The sequence below is a fragment of the Vigna radiata genome, chromosome 6 (genome assembly GCF_000741045.1).
Source record: "Vigna radiata var. radiata cultivar VC1973A chromosome 6, Vradiata_ver6, whole genome shotgun sequence".
Classification (NCBI taxonomy): domain Eukaryota; kingdom Viridiplantae; phylum Streptophyta; class Magnoliopsida; order Fabales; family Fabaceae; genus Vigna; species Vigna radiata.
The window spans coordinates 37,241,986-37,262,985 of NC_028356.1; the positions used below are offsets into that span (position 1 = coordinate 37,241,986).

The window sequence follows — 21,000 nt, forward strand, 5'->3', positions numbered from 1 at the left end:
CATTTTAATTATATATATATATATATATATATATATATATATATATATTTGAAAATTTAAAATTGTTTTTCCAACTTTAAAATAGGGACTTAAATGATTATAAAGTTATTGTTTTTTTTATTATTTATAAAACTTTTTATATGGTTAACATCTTCTCATATAATTCAAAGTCGTTGTTAATTCTAAATATTTTAACTATATACGAGATTTCATTCCTTATAATTCTATATAGTTGTATTTAATAATTTTCACTTACTTTACGTGATCAAATTCACAATTTCACAAAGGTTTTAAAAAACAAATTTACAAAAAGTGGGTGATATCGTGCATCAACATCTTATCTATTATCAACAACCAAAATAGTTAGTTTATATTATTGTCTCTTAACATATTCAGGAAATAATTATGTAAATGGGTGTAAAAATATAAATTGCTTAGTAAACTCTATATACCTTAACATCGATTTCATAATAACAAGATGATTTTATGAAGCTTCACTATATAGAATGCAATTGTCACAATTTTTTACTTAAAATACTAAACTGTCACGAATACATCCCAATAACTACTTGATAATTAACCCACAAAAAATATCTAAAAAAAAGTAAAGTCGTTAAAAAGTCAGCATTAACAATTAATTTTTAAATTTTTGCACTTAATTACTTATTTTTTAGAAGGCTTAAAATCTCTTTTCAACCTTTCTTATTTTAGGATAATTATTTAAATGGAAGAAGATTTACCACTTGAGAAAAATTTTCAAGATAAGAATTAAGACAAGATTAGAGAATTCTCAAGACTTTCATCCAATCTTAAAAAATAGGGTTTGACTTTTTTTTTATGAGCATATACCGATTTTGAAGAGGAAAAAACACACATCAAATGTTTAGAAACATTAGAACATCAAAATGTAAGCTAAATTTAACCCAACTGATTTTATGTTTTTAATATTCGATTAACTTCTAATCAATCCTAACATATAAATAGTTGCTTAAATTAGGAAGGTACTTGTTAGTTTCAGAGGCACGTACACTGTTTATTAAAAAAAAAAAAGATTTTATTGTTTATTAATAATGAGTTAATCTTGAAAAAAAAAAAAATATTTGATTTTATGGATGATGATGATGAGATATGAGAATATGGAAAAAGAATATGATGTGGGAGAGGCGTCTGATGGGGAAGTGGAGAAAGAATTGAGCGGTGATGGGGACGTGTGAGGAAGGTAAGTGCATGTGCGTGACGCAGCGTATTGGGTTTCCTCTGGTGTCATGTGTAGAATATCATATGTGGTCGCTTCAGACCATAAATATCGCAAGAAAACAATCTTAATTATGGCCACGCTCAGACAAAGTACCACCGGGTTTTCCGCTGCAAGGACGAATAAGAAAAACCCAGTGAGGCGACACGTGGAGAATCCTGGACCCTCGGATGGTCGAAATTCCCGCAGATGTATCGAATTCCAGACTCAGAACTTGGCAGTCCCAGATTTTGTTGTTCCCCCGTCTCACATCAGAAACACCAACACCAACACAACAAACACTCTCAGTTTGAGTCTGAGTCTGTGAAGCACAAACACAACAAACAACATTTCTTTCATTTCTTATAATTCTGAGCTGCTTCCACTTCTCATGGCGGCGTAGCAGACACTCTAATTCCCTGCCATTATTGCGCCACACAATTTCTTTCATTTTCTCTCTTTTTCAATACCACTTTTCCTCAAAACCTGCAAAACCATCTTTAAATTTTACTCTTTTAAATATCTCACCTTGCGCCTTCATAAAACAAACAAAATTCATGGTCATTATAGTTTTTACGGTTTAAAAACCAAAGTAATGGGAATTTAGAAATTTGGGATGTGCACCTAATTTCTGATTTAGTCAGAAAAAAAGGGAAGAGATCAGAAGATCATAGTTGAGACGCCCCCACACGGTCTGGGCACAGTGACAGAGTGAGAGTCAACAAGACCCACAGAAGAGAAAAATTTTTTTTAAAAAAAAAAAAGAAAAAAAGGTTTGAGTGGGTGGAAAATTAATAAGTATTAGTATCGGTCAGAAAATTTATTAAAGATGCACTTTATATGTAAACCAAAAATATTAGTATTACAGTTGCGGGGTGTATGTCTGATAATATATAAACCTGTGAAGAACTGTTTAAAGATTCGCGAAGGTTCTTCTTTCTGATATGGATATTATCTCTGAATTGGGGATCGTAGAGTGCAACAGAGCATGGCTGGGTTCTTCTCTCTAGGAGGAAGGCATAACAAAGCAGAAGACGAGGAGGATCACAGACAAAACAACAACAACAATAACAGTCAATTTTTGTTCAGAAACGTTAACGACGAGATCTACAACACCAACAAGGGCTTTGAGATATGGCCACAATCCTCGTACCACCACAACTTCACCAACTACTACTCCTTCGGTGTGGGCCCTAGTCGCAGAAACAACACCGCCAACAACAGCTCCTCCAACAACGTAAACGACGACGTTTCTGTCTCTTTCTCGGATGACTCCAACCGCTTCGGCTTCACGGTCATGAGGTCCGGAGGCGGCGTGGGAGGCGGCGGAGGCGCCGGCATGAACTGTCAGGACTGTGGTAACCAGGCCAAGAAAGACTGTTCGCACCTCAGATGCAGAACCTGCTGCAAGAGTCGAGGGTTTCAGTGCCAAACTCACGTTAAGAGCACTTGGGTTCCCGCCGCCAAACGCCGTGAACGACAGCAACAACTCGCTGCCTTGCAGCAACAGAATCAACCACCACAGTTTCGTGGAGATCACTCCAAACGACACAGGGAAAGTATCGAAGCTGTTGCAGCCGGTGGTTCCCTCGCTTGTGCTCCAGTTCCTATCACCACCACAGGTAAAAAAAGAAATTACGATGAAACACCATATATACACACATACGATAGAAAAGTTCATAAAATGAAAATCCTTCTTCGTGTTGTTAAACTATATAGGTATTTGAGTCTATTGGATGAGATATTATTGCTAGAGAGATCAAGATACAGTGAGATCTCAAGCAAGTATAGCCTTCTATGTCTGATACCTAACATCTATGGTCCATATCACTTCACTCTGAAAGTGAAATTCTCTTCCATAGTTACCCATCACCACCTTGCTTTTTTTTTTTTTTCTTCCCACTCTCTCTCTTTCTCTCTCTTTGTTATTCCATTACTGTTAATAAGTTAATCTAATTCCATGTGATCCGTTAGAGGGAGAGAAGAAATTGGAGCTAGCTAGCTAGCTACTAGCTTCTTTGATTTACATGAACGGTTTAATTTGATTTGTGGTTCTGATGAATCTGTGGGTTGGTTGGTTATTGGTTAGGGTTGGAGGTGGGTCAATTTCCACCGGAGCTGAACTCGCCAGCGGTGTTTCGATGCGTCAAAGTGAGTGCAATGGATGCACCGGACGAGCGTTACGCGTATCAAACCGCCGTGAACATAGGAGGGCACGTGTTCAAGGGAATTCTCTACGATCAAGGAGTGGACGGTCCTTACGCCAGTGCAGGTTGCGAGGGTTCCTCCGGTGGCGGCGGTGAAGCTCGGCCACTCGCTCTCATGGCCGCCACAACCACAACAACAACAGCTGGAAACCCTTTTGACGCTTCACTCTACCCCGCTCCGATGAATGCTTTCATGGCTGGTACGCAATTCTTCCCACCCCCAAGATCCTAAGGACGTTTCTCTCTCTCTCTCTCTCTCTCTCTCACACTCTCTCACTCTCTCTCCTCTCTAGCTAATAATGATTGAAAGTTGAAACCGGGTATTTGTTTTTCATGGACTCTTATAATTAAGGTTAAGGTTGTTGGGTGTTATATGTGCATCGATCTTAAGTTCTTAACATCATCAGCTGAAGTAGCTGCTACTAGCTAGACTAGTTAAGAGTTCGTCACAAATGATTACGTCGAAGATGATGATTCACGAAATTAAAGGGAGCCTGTTTATTTTGTTTAGTTTTGTCCGAATCTCAGTTCAGATTTTCATGTTGTTTCGTTGTTATCGAAATACTCACTTCTCATTCTCGATCAATTCCAGTGCACATCATACACTCTAATCTAATCTACTACATACTATATATTTTCATTCGGAGCTGGCAGCATTTGGATGTGTGCTTTCTTCTTCTTCTTCTTATTATTATCTTTATTATAATTATTATTACTGTGTGATTAATTTGATCTGATTTGTTTATAGTATTTTCGTTATTGTGGATTAATAATAAGAGTGTGGTTGGTGCTGAACTCGAAGCTGCTTTTCTTTTCCCCCGTTTATCCGTTGGTTTGCCGGATCAAAATGGAACGAAATAGGTTTCGTGTTTGGTTAAGCATAGAATTTTAAAAGCATATATTCTTTTTAACTCTTGGCACGATTTCTGGGAGAAACAGGTGCGTCTTTTCTTTGTCTCCCATGCATTTGGCCATTCGCAAACTTGGCCTAGTGCAGACCAGTCCCTAAAGTGAAACCACTTGCATATGCAATTCAATCACCTTTTTTTTTCTTTTTTTTTTTCCTTTTTTTCTTCTCCCGATCCATCTACATTTATATATATGTTGCATAATGTATTATTACGTATAAATGGAGAATTACAAGCAGCATTTACACCAACTACTTCTCTGAACACACAATAAAATTGGGCACTGGAATAGACATCCATCATCCATGGACGTCTATTCCTTATGCTAGAGATGGAAAAGCATTCTTCTTTGGCACAAAATGTTTAATGCTTCTCAAAGTATGTGCATGTGAGGTGTGTTCATATTGCATACAAGTGGCTACTGCCACCAATGATATAGGTCAAGGTACATATGATATGATAGGGTTAATGATACTTCCGTAGACTGCTGGTTTTAGTTCATAAGGAAGAACCAGAAAACTTTTCGAAAATTTCCCTTGTTTTGTAATAACTGACCCATAACATGTGCTGCACAACCTTCAGCTGATTGAGACCATAGCGGTCTCTTTCTTCTTCATCTATACTTTTGTTCTTTTGTATTTATAATAACCAACCTCTTTCTTTCAATGCCTTCTGGATTCTTTTTATCAGTCTTCTTCATCTTCATCTACCAACACACACCTGCATCTCTTCTCACCCTTTCTCAAATCAAAATTTTGTTCTCTTCTGCTCTCTCTCTCTCTCTCTCTCTCTCTCTCTCTCACACACACACACACACATTACTCTTTATGATTATATTAATATTAAGCTTTAAAATTGCCTCAGTTTCGTGGCTTTTGTAGGAGACATACAGACAAGGGCATAAAAAAGAGTTATAGCCTTTATTTCCTGTGAGCACTCCCAAAGAAGAAACAAAAATTGTTAAATTGCAATGTTTGTGATGATAAATGGCTTAAATCTCGTATTTTCGATCGCAATCTAATAGTAATGCATCAAAATATATAAATCCTCTCAAAACACTCAAGTAATAATAACCTGCAAACAGTTATGCAGCACATGCACAAACTCTGTAAGATAGCAATGAGTTTAATATAACAAAATCATTGTTGGTGAATAGTGAAACAAAACTTAATGCAATTAAAAGCTTATGGTGGTAATTGTTTATTGAAATTCAAGTGAACATATATATAACTATAGTTGGACTCAAGCTAGATGATTGTTAATTTTCACAAGCTTTCTCAAGAATGTTGATCGTGCCTTTTTCAACTTATTCTGAGTGAAAATATCATGTTATATATTTATTGTTATCTCTGTGTTATGACATGAGAACACTTTTTCTCTCACAAGCTTCACTCCATATTCTAAACATTTATGATAAAACCGAGTGATATTAAGTGTGCCATGGTGCATTATATCTGATAAAGAACTAAAAACATTGTCATTATGCAATTTTTAATATCAGTTCTTCATCATAAGAAGTTTTACTTGATACATTCTTATGACAATATTATCATGAGTTAGAGTGTGTTTTACGTATTAATTATAATGTGATAGGATTTTATATTTAAACTAATTAGAAGAGATAAAACAGTTGCTTATATTATACATACTTATTTGAAACCAAGTGGTCCATCAATTCACGGTGGGTTTATTTAACTAGTGTATCTGTGATTGAAAAACTCAGAATAATAAACAAGAGATATAGTGATATATATAGATATATATGGTGTGTGTGTGTGTGTGTGTTAATCATCATCGTCTGGAAAATAATGAAGAGCATATATATATATGAAACGATCTGTTATTAGGAAATTGGTTTATAGTTATAAAAGGATTATTCATTGTTGTCACAGTAGCTAGGGCAAAGATTTAGTTTGTGATTGCGCTGATAAATAGGAACCTTTTCATGGCTAGACGACATGCTGTCTAGTCAAATGCCTAGTCATACAATTGTATATTCCTTTCTTTTTTGGGTGCAAAATCCTGTGCTTCGAAAAATATAGTTCCCCATGCCTGCAACGCTTTATACCCTGATTTATTTTATGCAAAAGGTAATTGCTGAGTCATTATTCATCACGGCAAAAAAGGAAATTTAATCGAATATATCATCCCTTTATACTTTCTAAAATTGATTTTCTTCAAAAGAAATTAATATATTTTTGTACAACGAGACAACAAGGGGTCTGCTTACAGAAAAACTATACACAGAAACATTTGAATTTTTTTATTTTTCATTTTTTTGTTAATGCAGACAGAGAGAGAAAGAAAAAAAGAAAGAGAGAGTTTGGTTTTGAAATGAAAGAATGTGATATTTGGGTATTAAATTGTTTGAATGTGTGCTTTGCTGTCTTTGAGTTGGGGTCAACAATTATTTGATAGGACACGACCTACCATTGTCCACATGAAATTGACTTCCATCGTGCCAAATTTAATGTAGTTGAGAATATTAATTATTATGCAGCAATGACAAGAAATGGTATATATATTATATGTCCTAAGATTGCGGTAGCCATAACATATATACAGTAGCGATAAACAAATCAAGGTGATAAATCAATCACTGTTGACGTGAATTAAGGTTTTGAAAGATTTAACCAGAGCATAGAGGAAAAGCCCAAATTAAGGTTGTTGTTGTTGATTTGAGCATGATTAATTACTGACATTAACGTGAAAAGTAACGAAGAAGAGTACAGAATTCACGGGAGGAGCTTGGTCTGAATCCGGACAATGGATGTCGGAAGAAGGGTTATTATTGAAAGTGTGTTTTGAATAATAATAAGAATAATAATAATAATAATGGTGGAAAAATTGAGGAAGAGAGAATAGCTAGGGTTTGATATGATGGTCACGGGCTAGGGTTTGTGCAATGAATAGAAGGGAATATAGGTCATAGCGCGGGGCATAGCAGGAAGGTGTTTTTCCCTGTGTTTGATATCTGTTCAGCTACACAGTGGTCCAAACACACTCAGCTACACTGCACCAAGCTTGCATGTGACATGTGAATATGGGAGAGATGCAAATGTTCAACAACTCCTTCTGGAAAAACACTAGCCCTACCTATTCATTTTTTCCACCATTTATATCTTCTTCATTAATTAATACACATTTATACAATAAATAAATAACAAATTCTAAAGTTTTAGGTTGAATATGCAATGAATATTTTGGTGAGTGATTAGAGGGAGTGCTAGGTATCTGTCACCCACGCTCATCTCATCAGTTTGGCAAAACCATACTTTGACTAAACTGTTGCAGGAAATGCTTCTGTTAATAGGGATGGGCTTTTCAAAGTACATCATGAAATGACACACCAATAATAAAACTTATGGATCAAAATCTATGCATAAGATATTCAATTTTATGTTTAGATATTATTCGACCATATATCATATAATAAAACTTAATTTTTTTAACAGGTATAGTTTTATTAAACTAAGATTTTTCAAGATTTAAAAGAGTCTCAAACAAGAGTACACAAGAACACGACAAGAAAATAAATGTCAAAAATAGGGATAAAAAGTTATTTACTATATAATATATATCCCCAAGTTAATTTAAGTTTTCATTTTTTTTTTCTTTATGCTGTTCATTTTGAGAATGTTAATAAATAATCATTAAACATCAATATTTCACAGTTAAGAGGCTAAATATAGAAGTTATTCTTTACAATGATCTTTACAATGTTGAAATTTATATAGAAGTAAAGAGGAGAGTAATTGATGAAAACATAGAATAAGTTAAGAAACCTACATATTGTAATAATGACAAAAAAGTATTTTAATCTATGAAGATATTATAATTTATATAATGAGAATAAAAAAAACTAATAAAATTCAATATAAAAATTTAAAAAAAATAAATTACATATATTAGTATAATACCCAAAGTTTAATAATGATATTTTAAGTTAACCATCAACTATAAGAAAATACGGACATTTAATATAGTTAATATAAAAATTAACATTTTTTTTATTGCATTGATTAATTTATCATTAACATATCAAATATTATATATATATATATATATATATATATATATATATATATATATATATTATTTTTTTAATATACTTGTTTCACTTTTTATATTTCAAATATATTATTATTGCATTTTAAAAATTAACTTTATATTTACAAATTCTTATTTGAGATTATTACTATAATCATAACTTGAATACAAATTTTAATGAAATATTTAATATTATTAATATATTCTTTATGTATATATACAAAATTTTATATTTTATTAATTAGATAGTCTAATATTTTATTTTATTATATTTAAATTAATATTTTTATGTTATATTTATTATTATACTATTAAATAAAATATATAATATATAGTATAATATTGGTTATAATATATTTTTTAATTTTATCAATTTAGAGAAGAAAATTTATAACATTTTTCAACTATAGAAATATGGAATCTAGTCAAAATATTGAGAATATTAATTAATTATTATAAAAAACATATTAATCTTTTTTATAATTACTAAATATATATTTATTATAAAAAATAAATAATATATAGAGTTTAAATATAAATTTATGTCTTAAAAAAATATATATAATAAAAAAATTCATAAATTATCATTCATATATTCATTATTTTAAACTGAGATATTTTATTTAATTTGAATTCAAATTTCAATAAAATTTTCGCATACGAAAATTAAATAACTTTGGTATATACTTTAAAAATATGTTTAATTAATAAAAATATAAAAAAAATTAACTAGAAGAATCATTTAATTTATTTTATTTTAATTGTCATTCAAAACGAATGATGTTAGCTTTGTACAGATTTTTCTACTTTCTAGAAAATGGTATTGATAAATTTATTAAAAATAGAAAATATAATTTAGACTTACAAAACAAAGAAAGTAACAGAAGAAGTAAGAGTATTAGTAAAATAATACTGTAAGAAGATTTAATTATTGTTTAGAAATATACTACACTTGACAGGTTTCTGAACTCTAATGGTGTATAACTACTTGTTTCACCAACATAATATTTTTTCCATTATATGTGTTCAAAATCTCATGCTTTTTCTTTGATCATCTTATTATTTGTGTTGAAATTGCTACCTGAAATTTTAATCTCCTCTGTCAGTGGAATTTCAACTAAAAATTTTAACAAACACCAACTTCATTCTACAGAAACAGAAACATTATTTTTATTGGAAACAAAAGTGTGGAACTCCTAAAACCTTGCAGATTTATCTGACTAATGATGTGCACATTTTCTTTGATTTCTTATAGAACTGAGATTAATGTCATTTGGAAATTTATGAGAGGATATATATTTACTATTTTTATTTGTAGTTTAAGATTATTGTGTAATCACAAACTTTTGAAATGCATTTTCCAGTTTATTTATTATATACTTCAGTTTTTTCTTGTTTCAGTCATCATTCATATTTGTCAAATCTTTTCTGACAAAGTGCTTCTTGTATAACAAAAAGTTATACTGACTTTAATAGATGGGCCTTGAACTCATATCTTTCCTCAAAGAAATTCATGTCTTGATGCATCATATTTACTTTGAATTTCTTCTTCACTTTTACTGCATGTTTAGATTTGTCCAGCGTTTTTCTTTCACAGAGAGCTAATCATTCAATTATTTTATTCAGTAAGATCTGTTTGATGTTTTCCTTCACAAAGTGCTACTCATTTGCTATGTTACAGTTCAGATTTTTAGATGGGCCTCCAAGTAATGTCCAATTTGAGTTCCTTCTTGTATGATTTGAGGTCTCTTTCTCAAGATAATATTAGAAAATGTGTTAATTTTCTTTAAAACCTGGCTTTTGATCTGATCAACTCCAACAATTAGAGAAGTCCAAACCTGACAATTGTACAGAAAACATAGAACACTAATATTAATGTCCCAAGTGTCAAAAGCTTTTACTGTTTTCTATGATCGTGAATGCAAACTTTTATAAGTGTTTACATGATCATATAAAGCACCATTTGAGGTCCACAGGTATCCCCTTCATCACCCTTCAGTGTATCTTTTCAATCTTTCAAATAGTTTCCAGTCTCATGTATGGCATTCAATAAACCGAGAAATCATTTTATAACCTGAATCCCTGCCCAATTAGCGTAATATTTCAAAAGATACAATGCAAATTAATAAGTAAAAAGATTTTACACTGAAGTATTTCCAATTCATTTACTCTGCCAAGTTGCCATAACAAAGAACATAGGCACTGGACTGACAAGCATACAGAATTACATACTGCATAAACAACATGATCTTAGAAGTTTACAGATCCAAACGATAGAGTTCATAACATAAATATTTATACAAACTATCCTAGTCCAGTATCACATCACACAACCAGAATGAGATATTATATCCTAGTGTTTACTGCCTGGATGTATGTATAGCACCTACAGTTGAGACCATGGAATCTACTCCACATACATTTCGACCTCTGCAGATCTTGTAGTATCCATTCTCTCCCCAGCTCTCGCCCCACGAATTCTTAATGATCCAGTAAGGCTTTTCCTTAAAACGAATGGGAGCATATGCACCTTCACCATAACCCACTAAAAGAACCCCATGATCCAAACGCTTCCCACAGATGTATGGACATGAGACACCACCAATGTATGTCTGCATATAAACTGCATTGATGGCAACTGTACCAAGCAAAACAAAGGTCAGTATTTCTATAATTCCCCATTAAATATGTGTCTCGTAATTTTTTTTTGTAACAAAAAAAGTAAAGATCAAACAGATATGTCTACATAATTCCTTTATGGAGCAGGAAGGGGTAGGAGTAAGGGTGCCAAATCTTTTTTTTTAATGAGAACAAAAAAGGTACCTGCAAGAGGGCCATTCTTCACAAGATTTGCAGCAATTTGATCTTCATCAAGGGAAATCACACTGTAATTAGCTACAGAAGCTGCAATTTTGCTTTTATCAAATTTGCAGGAGCTATCTCTTCCAGTGTATGGATAGTCCTCTTCTCTCTGTACTCCCCCAGCCCCAAGTATGTACTCAAATGCGTTGTTCATCAAACCACCATTACAGCCTGCGTCACACGCTCCATATTCTTCTGGATCACACTGCAAGATTCACAGCCGTTAATTCATCATTATATATCAGAGTGGTGGCAAATTTTAGTACTTTACTGTCTCACCAACTACCAAGGTACACATGTGATCTAGACACAAATGACATATTACACTAACAAAGGATTCTAATAACTTTGAAATTATAGAGTATAAGTGGATAGCATGGTTACTTTAAAACTTCTACAGACACCATAAAATTAGCAAGAAAAAAATACAAAACATCAACTGGAAAAGAAGATCGATGTTCGAAAAGTTAGAATACACGTCACATTCATCAATGTTCCATCACATAACACCATTACATAAATATAGTAGAATTTTCATTCTTATTAATATAACAGTTGAAAATAAAGTAAAATAGTAAAACACAGTAAATATCATCTGAAATTTCCAATCTGAAATTATGTCTAACATGGACATGGCTATTATTTCGAAGTGTGTTAGCTTATGGTCGGGAAAATCATGTCTTGATCGCATTACTGAGCATCAGGATTATGTTATTGTGATCAAAACAGTTTTTAAAGTCGCGGAAATATTTATAAAACCAAAATGAAACAATTATTTACTATAACCTATGATTTTCCTTTACAACCATACACCGTAAAATAGCGTATCATAAACACACTCAAATCAGATGCAATAATGTTCCGATACACTTTATATTATACAAAATCACGTTGATATATCAGTTAAACCGACTTTAAATGTTCAAAAGTCTTTGATCTCACTGGAAAAAATGCATTCGAGTCCAAAATTGATTTTGACTCGAAACAATCGCAGACAACTTTTGCTAGAAATTAAAAGAAATTTTCTTAAAAACACTTGACTTCAAAAATTAATTTGAACCCCATCAATTTTACAAACACTATGCGATCATACTGCAAACACCAAAAGGCAAGATCGAAATCCAAAAGGGGCTAAAAAAAGAAGAGGAAAAGACACAAAGAGACAGAAACGAACCACGTGGTCGCAATCCACAAGCTGTTGCTCACTAAGACTCACGAGCTCACCAGTAGCCAAAAAGTGAGCTCCTTCCAATGCCCCCGTGGTACTGAAAGACCAACACGATCCACACGCACCCTAAACACATAACACAAATTCAATTTCACGCCAAATAAAAAACCCATCAAATAATACTAATAAAATAACAATTAATTTATTAGTATTAATATGATAATTACTTGGTCCTTGACGTTAGTGACGGCTCCTTTGTCTCTCCAATCGAAATCTTTTGGGAGATTGTTGGTGGGGAGGATGGGGGCCTTCTGCGCGTTCGCCGGCAAGCGGAGCGGTTTGAGACCGAGGAACTGGCGATGGAACTCCGCCGGAGTGAGATCGGAGAATTTGGTGACGCCGTGGACGGCGGAGGGGTCGAGTTGCGCGTGAAGCCTCGCCCTGCGCAGGTTTGACTTGAATACTCCGAAGCGATGATCGTGCTCCTCCTTCGTCGCGTAGGTTTTCCCGAACTTCGCCTTGAAGTTCGAGAAGTGGTGCTCCGCGTTCAGCAGGTGGTCCTCCACCTCGCCCTCTGGCACCACCTGACGGATCAGGATGTCGTCGGCGTCGGTGTTGGCGCCAGCGGCGACGGCCACGGCGGCGAAGAGGAGGAGAGCGCAGAGTGAGTAGCGAGCCATGGGGAAGTCAAAAGGGAATGGATTGGGCGAAGAAAGAACTGGTGGACATTTAAGAGAAGCGCGGCCAATGGAATTTTGACACGTTTCAAGGGCGTCGTTTTCTAAAACTTGGGAGTGCACTCCTCGTCTAACACTATCCCCTAATAATCCATTAAATACGTGTTCGTGTGATATACGCAAAACGTATATCCTTTGTTTTGTTTATTATACATCATTAAGCTAATATTTTATGTTATAATGATTATATTACTAACTAATCAAACAAATTAAGTAATTTAAGTGTTTTCTTTGGCTTTTTTATCTCGATTTAATTTATATATGATCTAACATTAACATTTATAAGAATTTTACCACCTACTAATTTTATTTATACGATTTAGATTAATACTAGTAATTATAACATCGATTTTAGCTACTTATGCCAAACAAATACTCTGCAATATCCGCATTGGACGTCCATTTTCTTTTTATTATTGTGCACACATATTATTTATTATTACATGCCCAATTTGTATCCATACCTAGAATACGTATACTCATAAAATACAGTATACATGCAACATGATCAATACAAACAGCATGAAGTCATTGATTAATGCTTTCCCGCAAGGTTTCTACATCATGGCAAAGTTATTCAAATTTTCATCCAAAACCCAATCAGCCAGAAACAATTCCCACACTTTTCCATTTACCTTTTATACATTATTAAATATAAAGAAGTAATTTATTCAACAAAATGATTGAAACAATATCAAATATTAAATAAGTAATGAACAAAATCTTTATATATAGTTTTCACAATATTCAACATGGTATCAGAGTCAGGTTCTTTTGAGAAAATTCTTGTTGTTGTCTCTATTACTACACCCGATGTTGTCGAAGGTGGTGTCATTTACCATTGTCGACAATATCGTCATTTATCGTTGTCGTCTACTCCTACCACTACTAAAGTTCTAGTTTCGACCAACTATCACACAATTTTGATCATCTCAGTTAGGTAACCACCGTATCGTCAATGATTCCTTCTCCTACGTGCTTTCAGAACATCAATGTTGCTTTTTTTTCTCTTTCGGGTCTTGATTGGAGAATCTTGGATTTTTAAGATTTCTCTCTCATGTTCATCAATGGATTCTTCCATTGTTGTCTCTTCTGACTTCCATTTTGTCACCATTGCGTTTCATTGGTCCATGTATGCTTTTTCTCCCTAGTAAAAATAATTTTTGTTAGTTTATTTATAGCCTTTGTGGTTCTTCAACAATGATTTTTTTTATCCACTAGATGTCAATAATACATTCCTCAACAACGATTTGCAAGAAGAGATTTACATGGAGCAACCTTATAGATTTGTTATTTACGGGAAGTCTTCTGAGTTGGTACTTCATCTTCTATGTCATTGTTGCTAGATTTAGGAATAACTCTAGCTAAACATATTTTCAATGTACATGTGGTGGTCTTGAACAAATTTAAGTAGATATGGTTTCCATTATGTTTTTTTTTTATGGTTTTGTATGATTTCTTCTCTCAAAATTGCGACCAGTTTCTTCTTTCTAATCCTCTACAACCAAATGGAAATGTTTTTCTTTTTATTCTCCAAAAAGAAGCTCGACGTGAAATTCTTGATACAAATTCAACTTTTTCTCCTTCTAATAACTTAGTTTTCTATGTTAATTCTTTTAAAAAATTCCAATCTAATAACAATAAATATAAAAGTATCAAGAAGTCAAAACCTAAACGTAGTCATTGTGACGTGTTTGGTCACACAAAAGATAAATGTTATAAGATTGTTGATTATCTCCCAAACTATTTCAAGAGTTTTACAATTATGTACATCATGTTGTTACTCAACCTAATAGTTCTTCAACTTCTTTATCTATTTTAACTCCTGCTGGTGCCAAAATTGATTCATTTTCTCACTACAAAAATGTCTAGTGATACTACTTAGAGTGATATTTCTACCATTGTAATAGATAATGACATGAATATTGATGTGCATTTTATACATCAAAATTTCTCAATTTTTGTAATAGTACCACTAATGAAACTTGACATAAACGCTTATGTCACACACTTATTATTGCTAATTAAACTCGTTTAAGTTTGATTGAGTCCACGTATTGTTGTAGCACTTCCTTCTTTCTAAGCAAAAAGACAACCTTTTCATAATCATAATAATTTTAATTCTTTTATTTCATTCATTTTGATATATATATAAGGACTTTAAACATCCTACTTATCAAGAATTTTGCTATTTTCTCCATTTAGTTGATGATAAAAAATAGTATTTCATTTGGATTTATATGTGCTTAAAAACAAATATGACTATAACAAATTCATTCCTAAATTTTTCTCATATGTTAAAACTCATGTTAACACCGTTATTAAAGTTTTTGAGTCAGATAATGATAAAAAAAAATTCTTTCAAAGATTTTTCTTTCTAATAAAGGTATTTTTACATTAGTTTTCTCATGGTGAAAGACGTTAACAAAACACTGTGATGGAAAGAGAATATTTGAATATTTTAAACATTGTTCGATCCTCACGTTTCATTCTAATATTCCTACAAAATTTTGAGGTGAGTGTTAAAATTACTTTTTTTCCTAGTTCTATTTTGGGTAATATATCTCCATATGAAGTTCTATATGATAAACTACTTGATTATTCTACTTATAAGACTTTTGGCACATTATGTTATGCTTCAATTCTTCTTTCAGGTAGACATATATTTAGTCCTAAGGCCACTACTACTATTTTCATATATATACCCTCATGGTTATAATAACGATATAATCAATTAAAAATAATAATATAATAATTATTATTATGTTTTAGAATATTTAAAATAAAACAAACATAGAATGTATGAAAACTGGATAAAAATAGTTTTTTATTAAAAAATATTCTTATCTAAAATATGAGAAGAAAGTACATTTAACAATAATACATTGTTCCAATTTTATCCGCACATAAAGGTAAAAGAAGGAAATTTGGAGGAAATTTAAAAAGTATAACAGGTGAGGTTGAAGATAACGATAATCCATATTTAGCAAGGGCATCTGCTACCGAATTGGTCTCCCTAAATGCATGATTCCAAGTAATGTAATCAATATTGGCACCCATCTGCGTTATTGAAGAAACAAGAGCATAAAATGGATGTCTTTGATGGATGAGTCTTCGATTAATAAGTTGGATAGCGGTTAGCGAATCACTTTCAATAATCAAGTTTTTATATCCCATTGATATCCCTATTTCCATTCCAAGCTTGATTGCAAATAATTCAGCTTCTGCTGCTGAATCAACTCTTAACACGCTTGAGAAGGCAAAAATAAATTCGCCCTGAGAATCTCTGATAACACCTCCTGCTGCGGCCTTTTTTCCATCCCAAGTATAAGCTCCATCACAGTTAATTTTAACAAATCCTTTTGGAGGTGGTATCCAACAAACCAATCTTTCAACACTTGAATGATCTCTCTGCAAAAAAAAATGTTTGTTCATGATAAATAAATTACAAAATATAACAATATAAAAAAATCAAATGAAAATTCAAATTTTTAACATCTAATTGAAAGTAAAAAAAATAACAATAATAGCATAATAATAATAATATATTTATTATTATTATTATAGAAATAAATAGTTATAATAGAAAATGATTTTTTGTCAAAAAAAAAAACGAGATAAACATGTTTCAAAGACATAAACCATTCAACTTTCATCATAATCTTTTTCGGTATTTTTCTTTAGTAAAAAAAGTAGCATCTTGTTGAAGGCACATCCTATAACACTAGATTTAGAGCGAAAACTTTTTCAATCTCTTTTCTTTGTTATACTAAAATAACATCAATAGCCATATGACTTATTTTTTTAATTCAAAACTAATATTAATTTGGAATAAAAAAATAGTATGAAAATTTTATCATTATTAATATTTCAATGCAAAAAGATAAAAGAATTCTACCTTATCACGATGAAAGTTGTTGTTTGTCGTAAGCCACCAATGTAAATTTGGACATTCTTCACCCTTTGAACAATTACCATTTTTCCAATCTTCACATGTAGTAGGAGATGATAATCTTTCACAAGTTTTCCTTTTTATCTCCATATTTTGTAGCAATGAATAAGAAACAAAACTTAACTCTCTCAGAAATGGTGATTTTCAAGAAATGAAAATGGTGATTTTGAAGGAAATGAAATGATGATTTTGAAAGAAAAGATAGTGTAATAGGTCTTGGAATGACTCATTTAAATAGAGAAATGAAACACTATGATATGAAAAATTAAAGATAAAAGAAAATCAAGATACGGTAATAAAATAAAAATAAATCACAAAAAGATAAAAGAATAAAATAAACTAAAGATAATAATAAACTAGTATATTTAGGAATGAAATAACATGTATATTCGAATATTTATACTTAAGGAAACTTCATTTTTAACTAATTAAAAATGTATTTTCTCTTAATTAAAAAAATAAAAGTAGGTTAAAAGTAATAAGAGTTAATTAAAGACAGAAAAGAATTACGACTTTCTCGTAAAAGACTAAGTCAAAATAATAACAAGAATAGGAATCAACCTCGTATTTTTTCTTTATTTTTTTCTTGTCTGTTACGTAACATATTATATTTTGAGAGACGTAAATTTTTTATACTTATTTTCCTTTTATTTTTTCTTTTAAAAAATAAAAATAAAAATATAATTATTTTATTTTTATATTATATATGAAATGAAATGTATCGTGATATTATTAATATTTTTTCTCCTTTCTCAGATAAATTTGATTTAAAATACTTAAAAATCATTGAAAACGATAGCTTCGGCAATTTATGTTTTTATGTATAAATTCTATAATTATTGAAAATATTTATTTCAATATTGTCTCTATTATTTTTCTTACTATGACATATTTTAATATTGTCCTTTCCCCTTTGTTGTTGTGTGTGTTTCCACTACTGAAAATTTGATTCTCGATGCCAAAAATTTCAAGCTTTGGTAAGATATTTTCCTTTTATTTTTGGTGTCACTTTCACTCAAATAATTTAGTCCATTTTTCAAAAGAAGCATCTACAAGCAACTTGATCACTTTCCCTATTACTTTTAATAAAAGTATACATATATTTTTAAATTATATTCTTTATCGATGCTAATCAGAATTTAATTTAATAAAATATTTTTAACAGATTAATCAAATAAGAAAAGTTTTGTAAAAGTAATACTAGATATGTACTTCATAAAGTTGACTGACACTAAATATGTTTTTATTTTCTTACTATATACTTCTTTACACTTTTACTTTTTTACATTAAAAATTTAATTAAAATTAAAAGAAAACAATTTATAAAAAAAATATTGTTTAATTAAAGGAGTTAATTGGATGATAATTTGAAATTAGTATAAGATACGTGCAGAAAGAGGGCTCTACAGTATTAGAACGAAACAAAGTAATTGGTATCAGAAATTAAAGTAGATGATGACTATGTTTCTGTCCCTTTCTGAAAAATCTAGGTTTGAAAATTGTCCATATTACTTTTGGATATAAAAAATCTTATATCTCATTTTCAAACCAAACCTAGATTTTTATAGTACAAACTGTAAATATTTTTCATAGAATAGTTAGTTTAAGTGGAATATACACATTCTAATTATATCATATATTGTATACATTTCAATTCAAATAAAATATTTCCTTTGTATATATTAATAGAAAAACACCTACAATAAACGTATGTATTTTTTTTATTTTAATTACTTGATTTATTTTAAAAAAATAATTAAATTTAAATAAGTAATCATTTTAAAGAATAAAATGATAAGATAATAATTTTAATTTAAAAATACTTAAATTTAAATAAATGGTCACTTAAAGAATAAAAAAGGTAAAATAATTATTTTAGTTTGAAAAAACGGTTAAAAGTAAAATTGAAAAAATTATGTACACAAAAAGAAATATTTTTATTAATGATACATAATAATATTAATAAAAGTGGTTATATAGAAATACAATGATTAATGACACCACATTCAACTCAATTTAATATGTGAATAATTTATTTTTATCTTAAAATTAAAATTTAATTAAATATAAAATAAAAATATTAATTATCTTTTTCAAAATGCTCTAAAATTCAGTTGTTGTTCCAAATTAAAATTGATTGTGTTTATAAAAAGTACTCTGATTAGATTAGATTCATATAGATAATTACTTTGATTAATTTACGTAATGTTATATTAACATGATTTAACGGTTAATCTCACAATTTATTTTTAATTTCTCAAAATCTTAACTGATATAATATATATAGTTATTATATTATCTTATTTTATATTTATCTTTTATTTTTATCTAGTTTGTTACTATTTTTATTATATATATATTATGACAAAAATTATAAAAGTAAAAAAATCACAACATATTATTTGACAGCGTAAAATATCTATATCTTCCCCTTTTGTAAGATATTTAAAAAAAAATCATTTTAACTTTCATAAAATAATAAATAAATATCATTGTGATTAATTTTGGGGATTCAAGGGGCTTGACAATGTTTTCCAGCCCATTCTGTTATCTGAACTTAAAACGCCGTAACCACTAGGCCCACTAATTTACAGCCCTATCTTATTTCAGGCCCAGAACAATTAATAGCCTATATTTTTTATTTATCTTTTGCTTCTAACATGTTGAGATAAGTTTCTCTCCAATAATTTTAAAAATATAAATTAATTTATATATTAATTAAATTTAATTAATTTAAAAATTATTTAGTACAAAAATTTATTAACATTCGAAAAAAATTAATTTACTAAAAAAAATAGAAATGCACATAAGTTACTCTATGCATATGAATTCTTTTGTCCTCTTTTATACATATTGATTTGGACAACTTGGGATTTTGGTAAATTAATAAATCATCAATTTAGTTTTTATGTGACATTCTCTCTCTTAATAAATGTAAATGAAATATTTCTTGTCTTTTTCTCTTGAAGTCTATCTTATGGAAAAATATAATAAAGAAAGAAAGCAACACCTAATAAAATTGATATAAATAGATATTTTTGTTTGCATTTTAAGGGGAATTGGTTCCTTTTTCAGATAAATTCCTCTGTTTTTTCTTCTTTACTATATCAACCACAAAATACATATTAGCTTGCCTTATCTTATCTAGATGAAAAGGAAAAGTGTGAAAGAAATGAATATGCTACTGTATTTGATAGTAGAAAAGGAAGGGAATAAGAAGGAATTGATTTTCATGCTCTCCTATGTTTTTGAATTATTTAAAGAGAGAAAAATTAGGAATGTAAAAATACAAAATAAAAGAGAAAAATAATGAAATGATATTAAAATTTTATAATTTTTTTCTTGCTTATAGTATTCATGTATACCAAACAAATGCCACTTACAACAAACATAACTACAAATAATTTTTATCTAATTTCCGTCGAGAGATTTTTCTCGATATTAAATAAACATAATTTACATATCTAATTCAAGATAATTCAAATATTTTGGAATAATATTTTGAGTGTTTGAATAAAACATAATTCAATTAAATATGTTTGGTATTGAAATTTAAGATCATAAATAATATGTTTTTATGTGTATTATTCGAATCTTTGAGTGAGTGAGAATTTTTACATTGAGTGAGTATAAATATTAATTTGGATAAATTTTTATTTTTAAATCAGGAATGAGTATGTAAGGTCTTATAAAATGATATTTTAAAATAATTAATGTGTTTAAAATAATGAAATTTGATTATTTTAATATTAAACACATAATTTATCTATAAATTACATTTCTAGAGTTCTCTCATTTTTCTCTAAGTTATCTTACTCTTGGTTTGTCTGTTTGAAGAATCAACATGGTAAGATACTTGGTAATGAGCTCTTCAAAATCAAC

General features: G+C 30.3%; 2 protein-coding genes across 2 annotated transcripts; one reads left to right on the plus strand and one right to left on the minus strand.

Annotated features, from left to right (window-relative positions):
- Positions 1-1,136: 1,136 nt before the first annotated feature.
- LOC106763804 (protein SHI RELATED SEQUENCE 5-like) lies at positions 1,137-4,045 on the plus strand. Its single transcript, XM_014647955.2, has 2 exons — positions 1,137-2,856; positions 3,324-4,045. Exons 1-2 carry the CDS (start codon positions 2,223-2,225, stop codon positions 3,671-3,673), a joined length of 984 nt encoding a protein of 327 aa, XP_014503441.1. The 5' UTR covers positions 1,137-2,222; the 3' UTR covers positions 3,674-4,045.
- A 6,453-nt stretch (positions 4,046-10,498) lies between these two features.
- On the minus strand, positions 10,499-13,147 carry LOC106765046 (cysteine proteinase 15A). Its single transcript, XM_014649532.2, has 4 exons — positions 12,657-13,147; positions 12,436-12,555; positions 11,223-11,466; positions 10,499-11,037 (listed from the first exon to the last, which is right to left on the minus strand). The coding sequence occupies exons 1-4, from the start codon at positions 13,107-13,109 to the stop codon at positions 10,760-10,762; spliced, it is 1,095 nt and encodes a 364-aa protein (XP_014505018.1). The 5' UTR covers positions 13,110-13,147; the 3' UTR covers positions 10,499-10,759.
- Positions 13,148-21,000: the final 7,853 nt, after the last annotated feature.

Bases quoted from the DNA above. Each gene is read 5' to 3' on its own strand.
- LOC106763804 (XM_014647955.2), top strand. From the start codon at position 2,223: ATGGCTGGGTTCTTCTCTCTAGGAGGAAGGCATAACAAAGCAGAAGAC. The intron at 2,857-3,323 runs GTAAAAAAAGAA...GTTATTGGTTAG, and splicing joins AGTTCCTATCACCACCACAG to GGTTGGAGGTGGGTCAATTT.
- LOC106765046 (XM_014649532.2), bottom strand. From the start codon at position 13,109: ATGGCTCGCTACTCACTCTGCGCTCTCCTCCTCTTCGCCGCCGTGGCC. The intron at 12,556-12,656 runs GTAATTATCATA...TTATGTGTTTAG, and splicing joins TCACTAACGTCAAGGACCAA to GGTGCGTGTGGATCGTGTTG. The intron at 11,467-12,435 runs GTTCGTTTCTGT...TGAATCTTGCAG, and splicing joins TTGTGGATTGCGACCACGTG to TGTGATCCAGAAGAATATGG.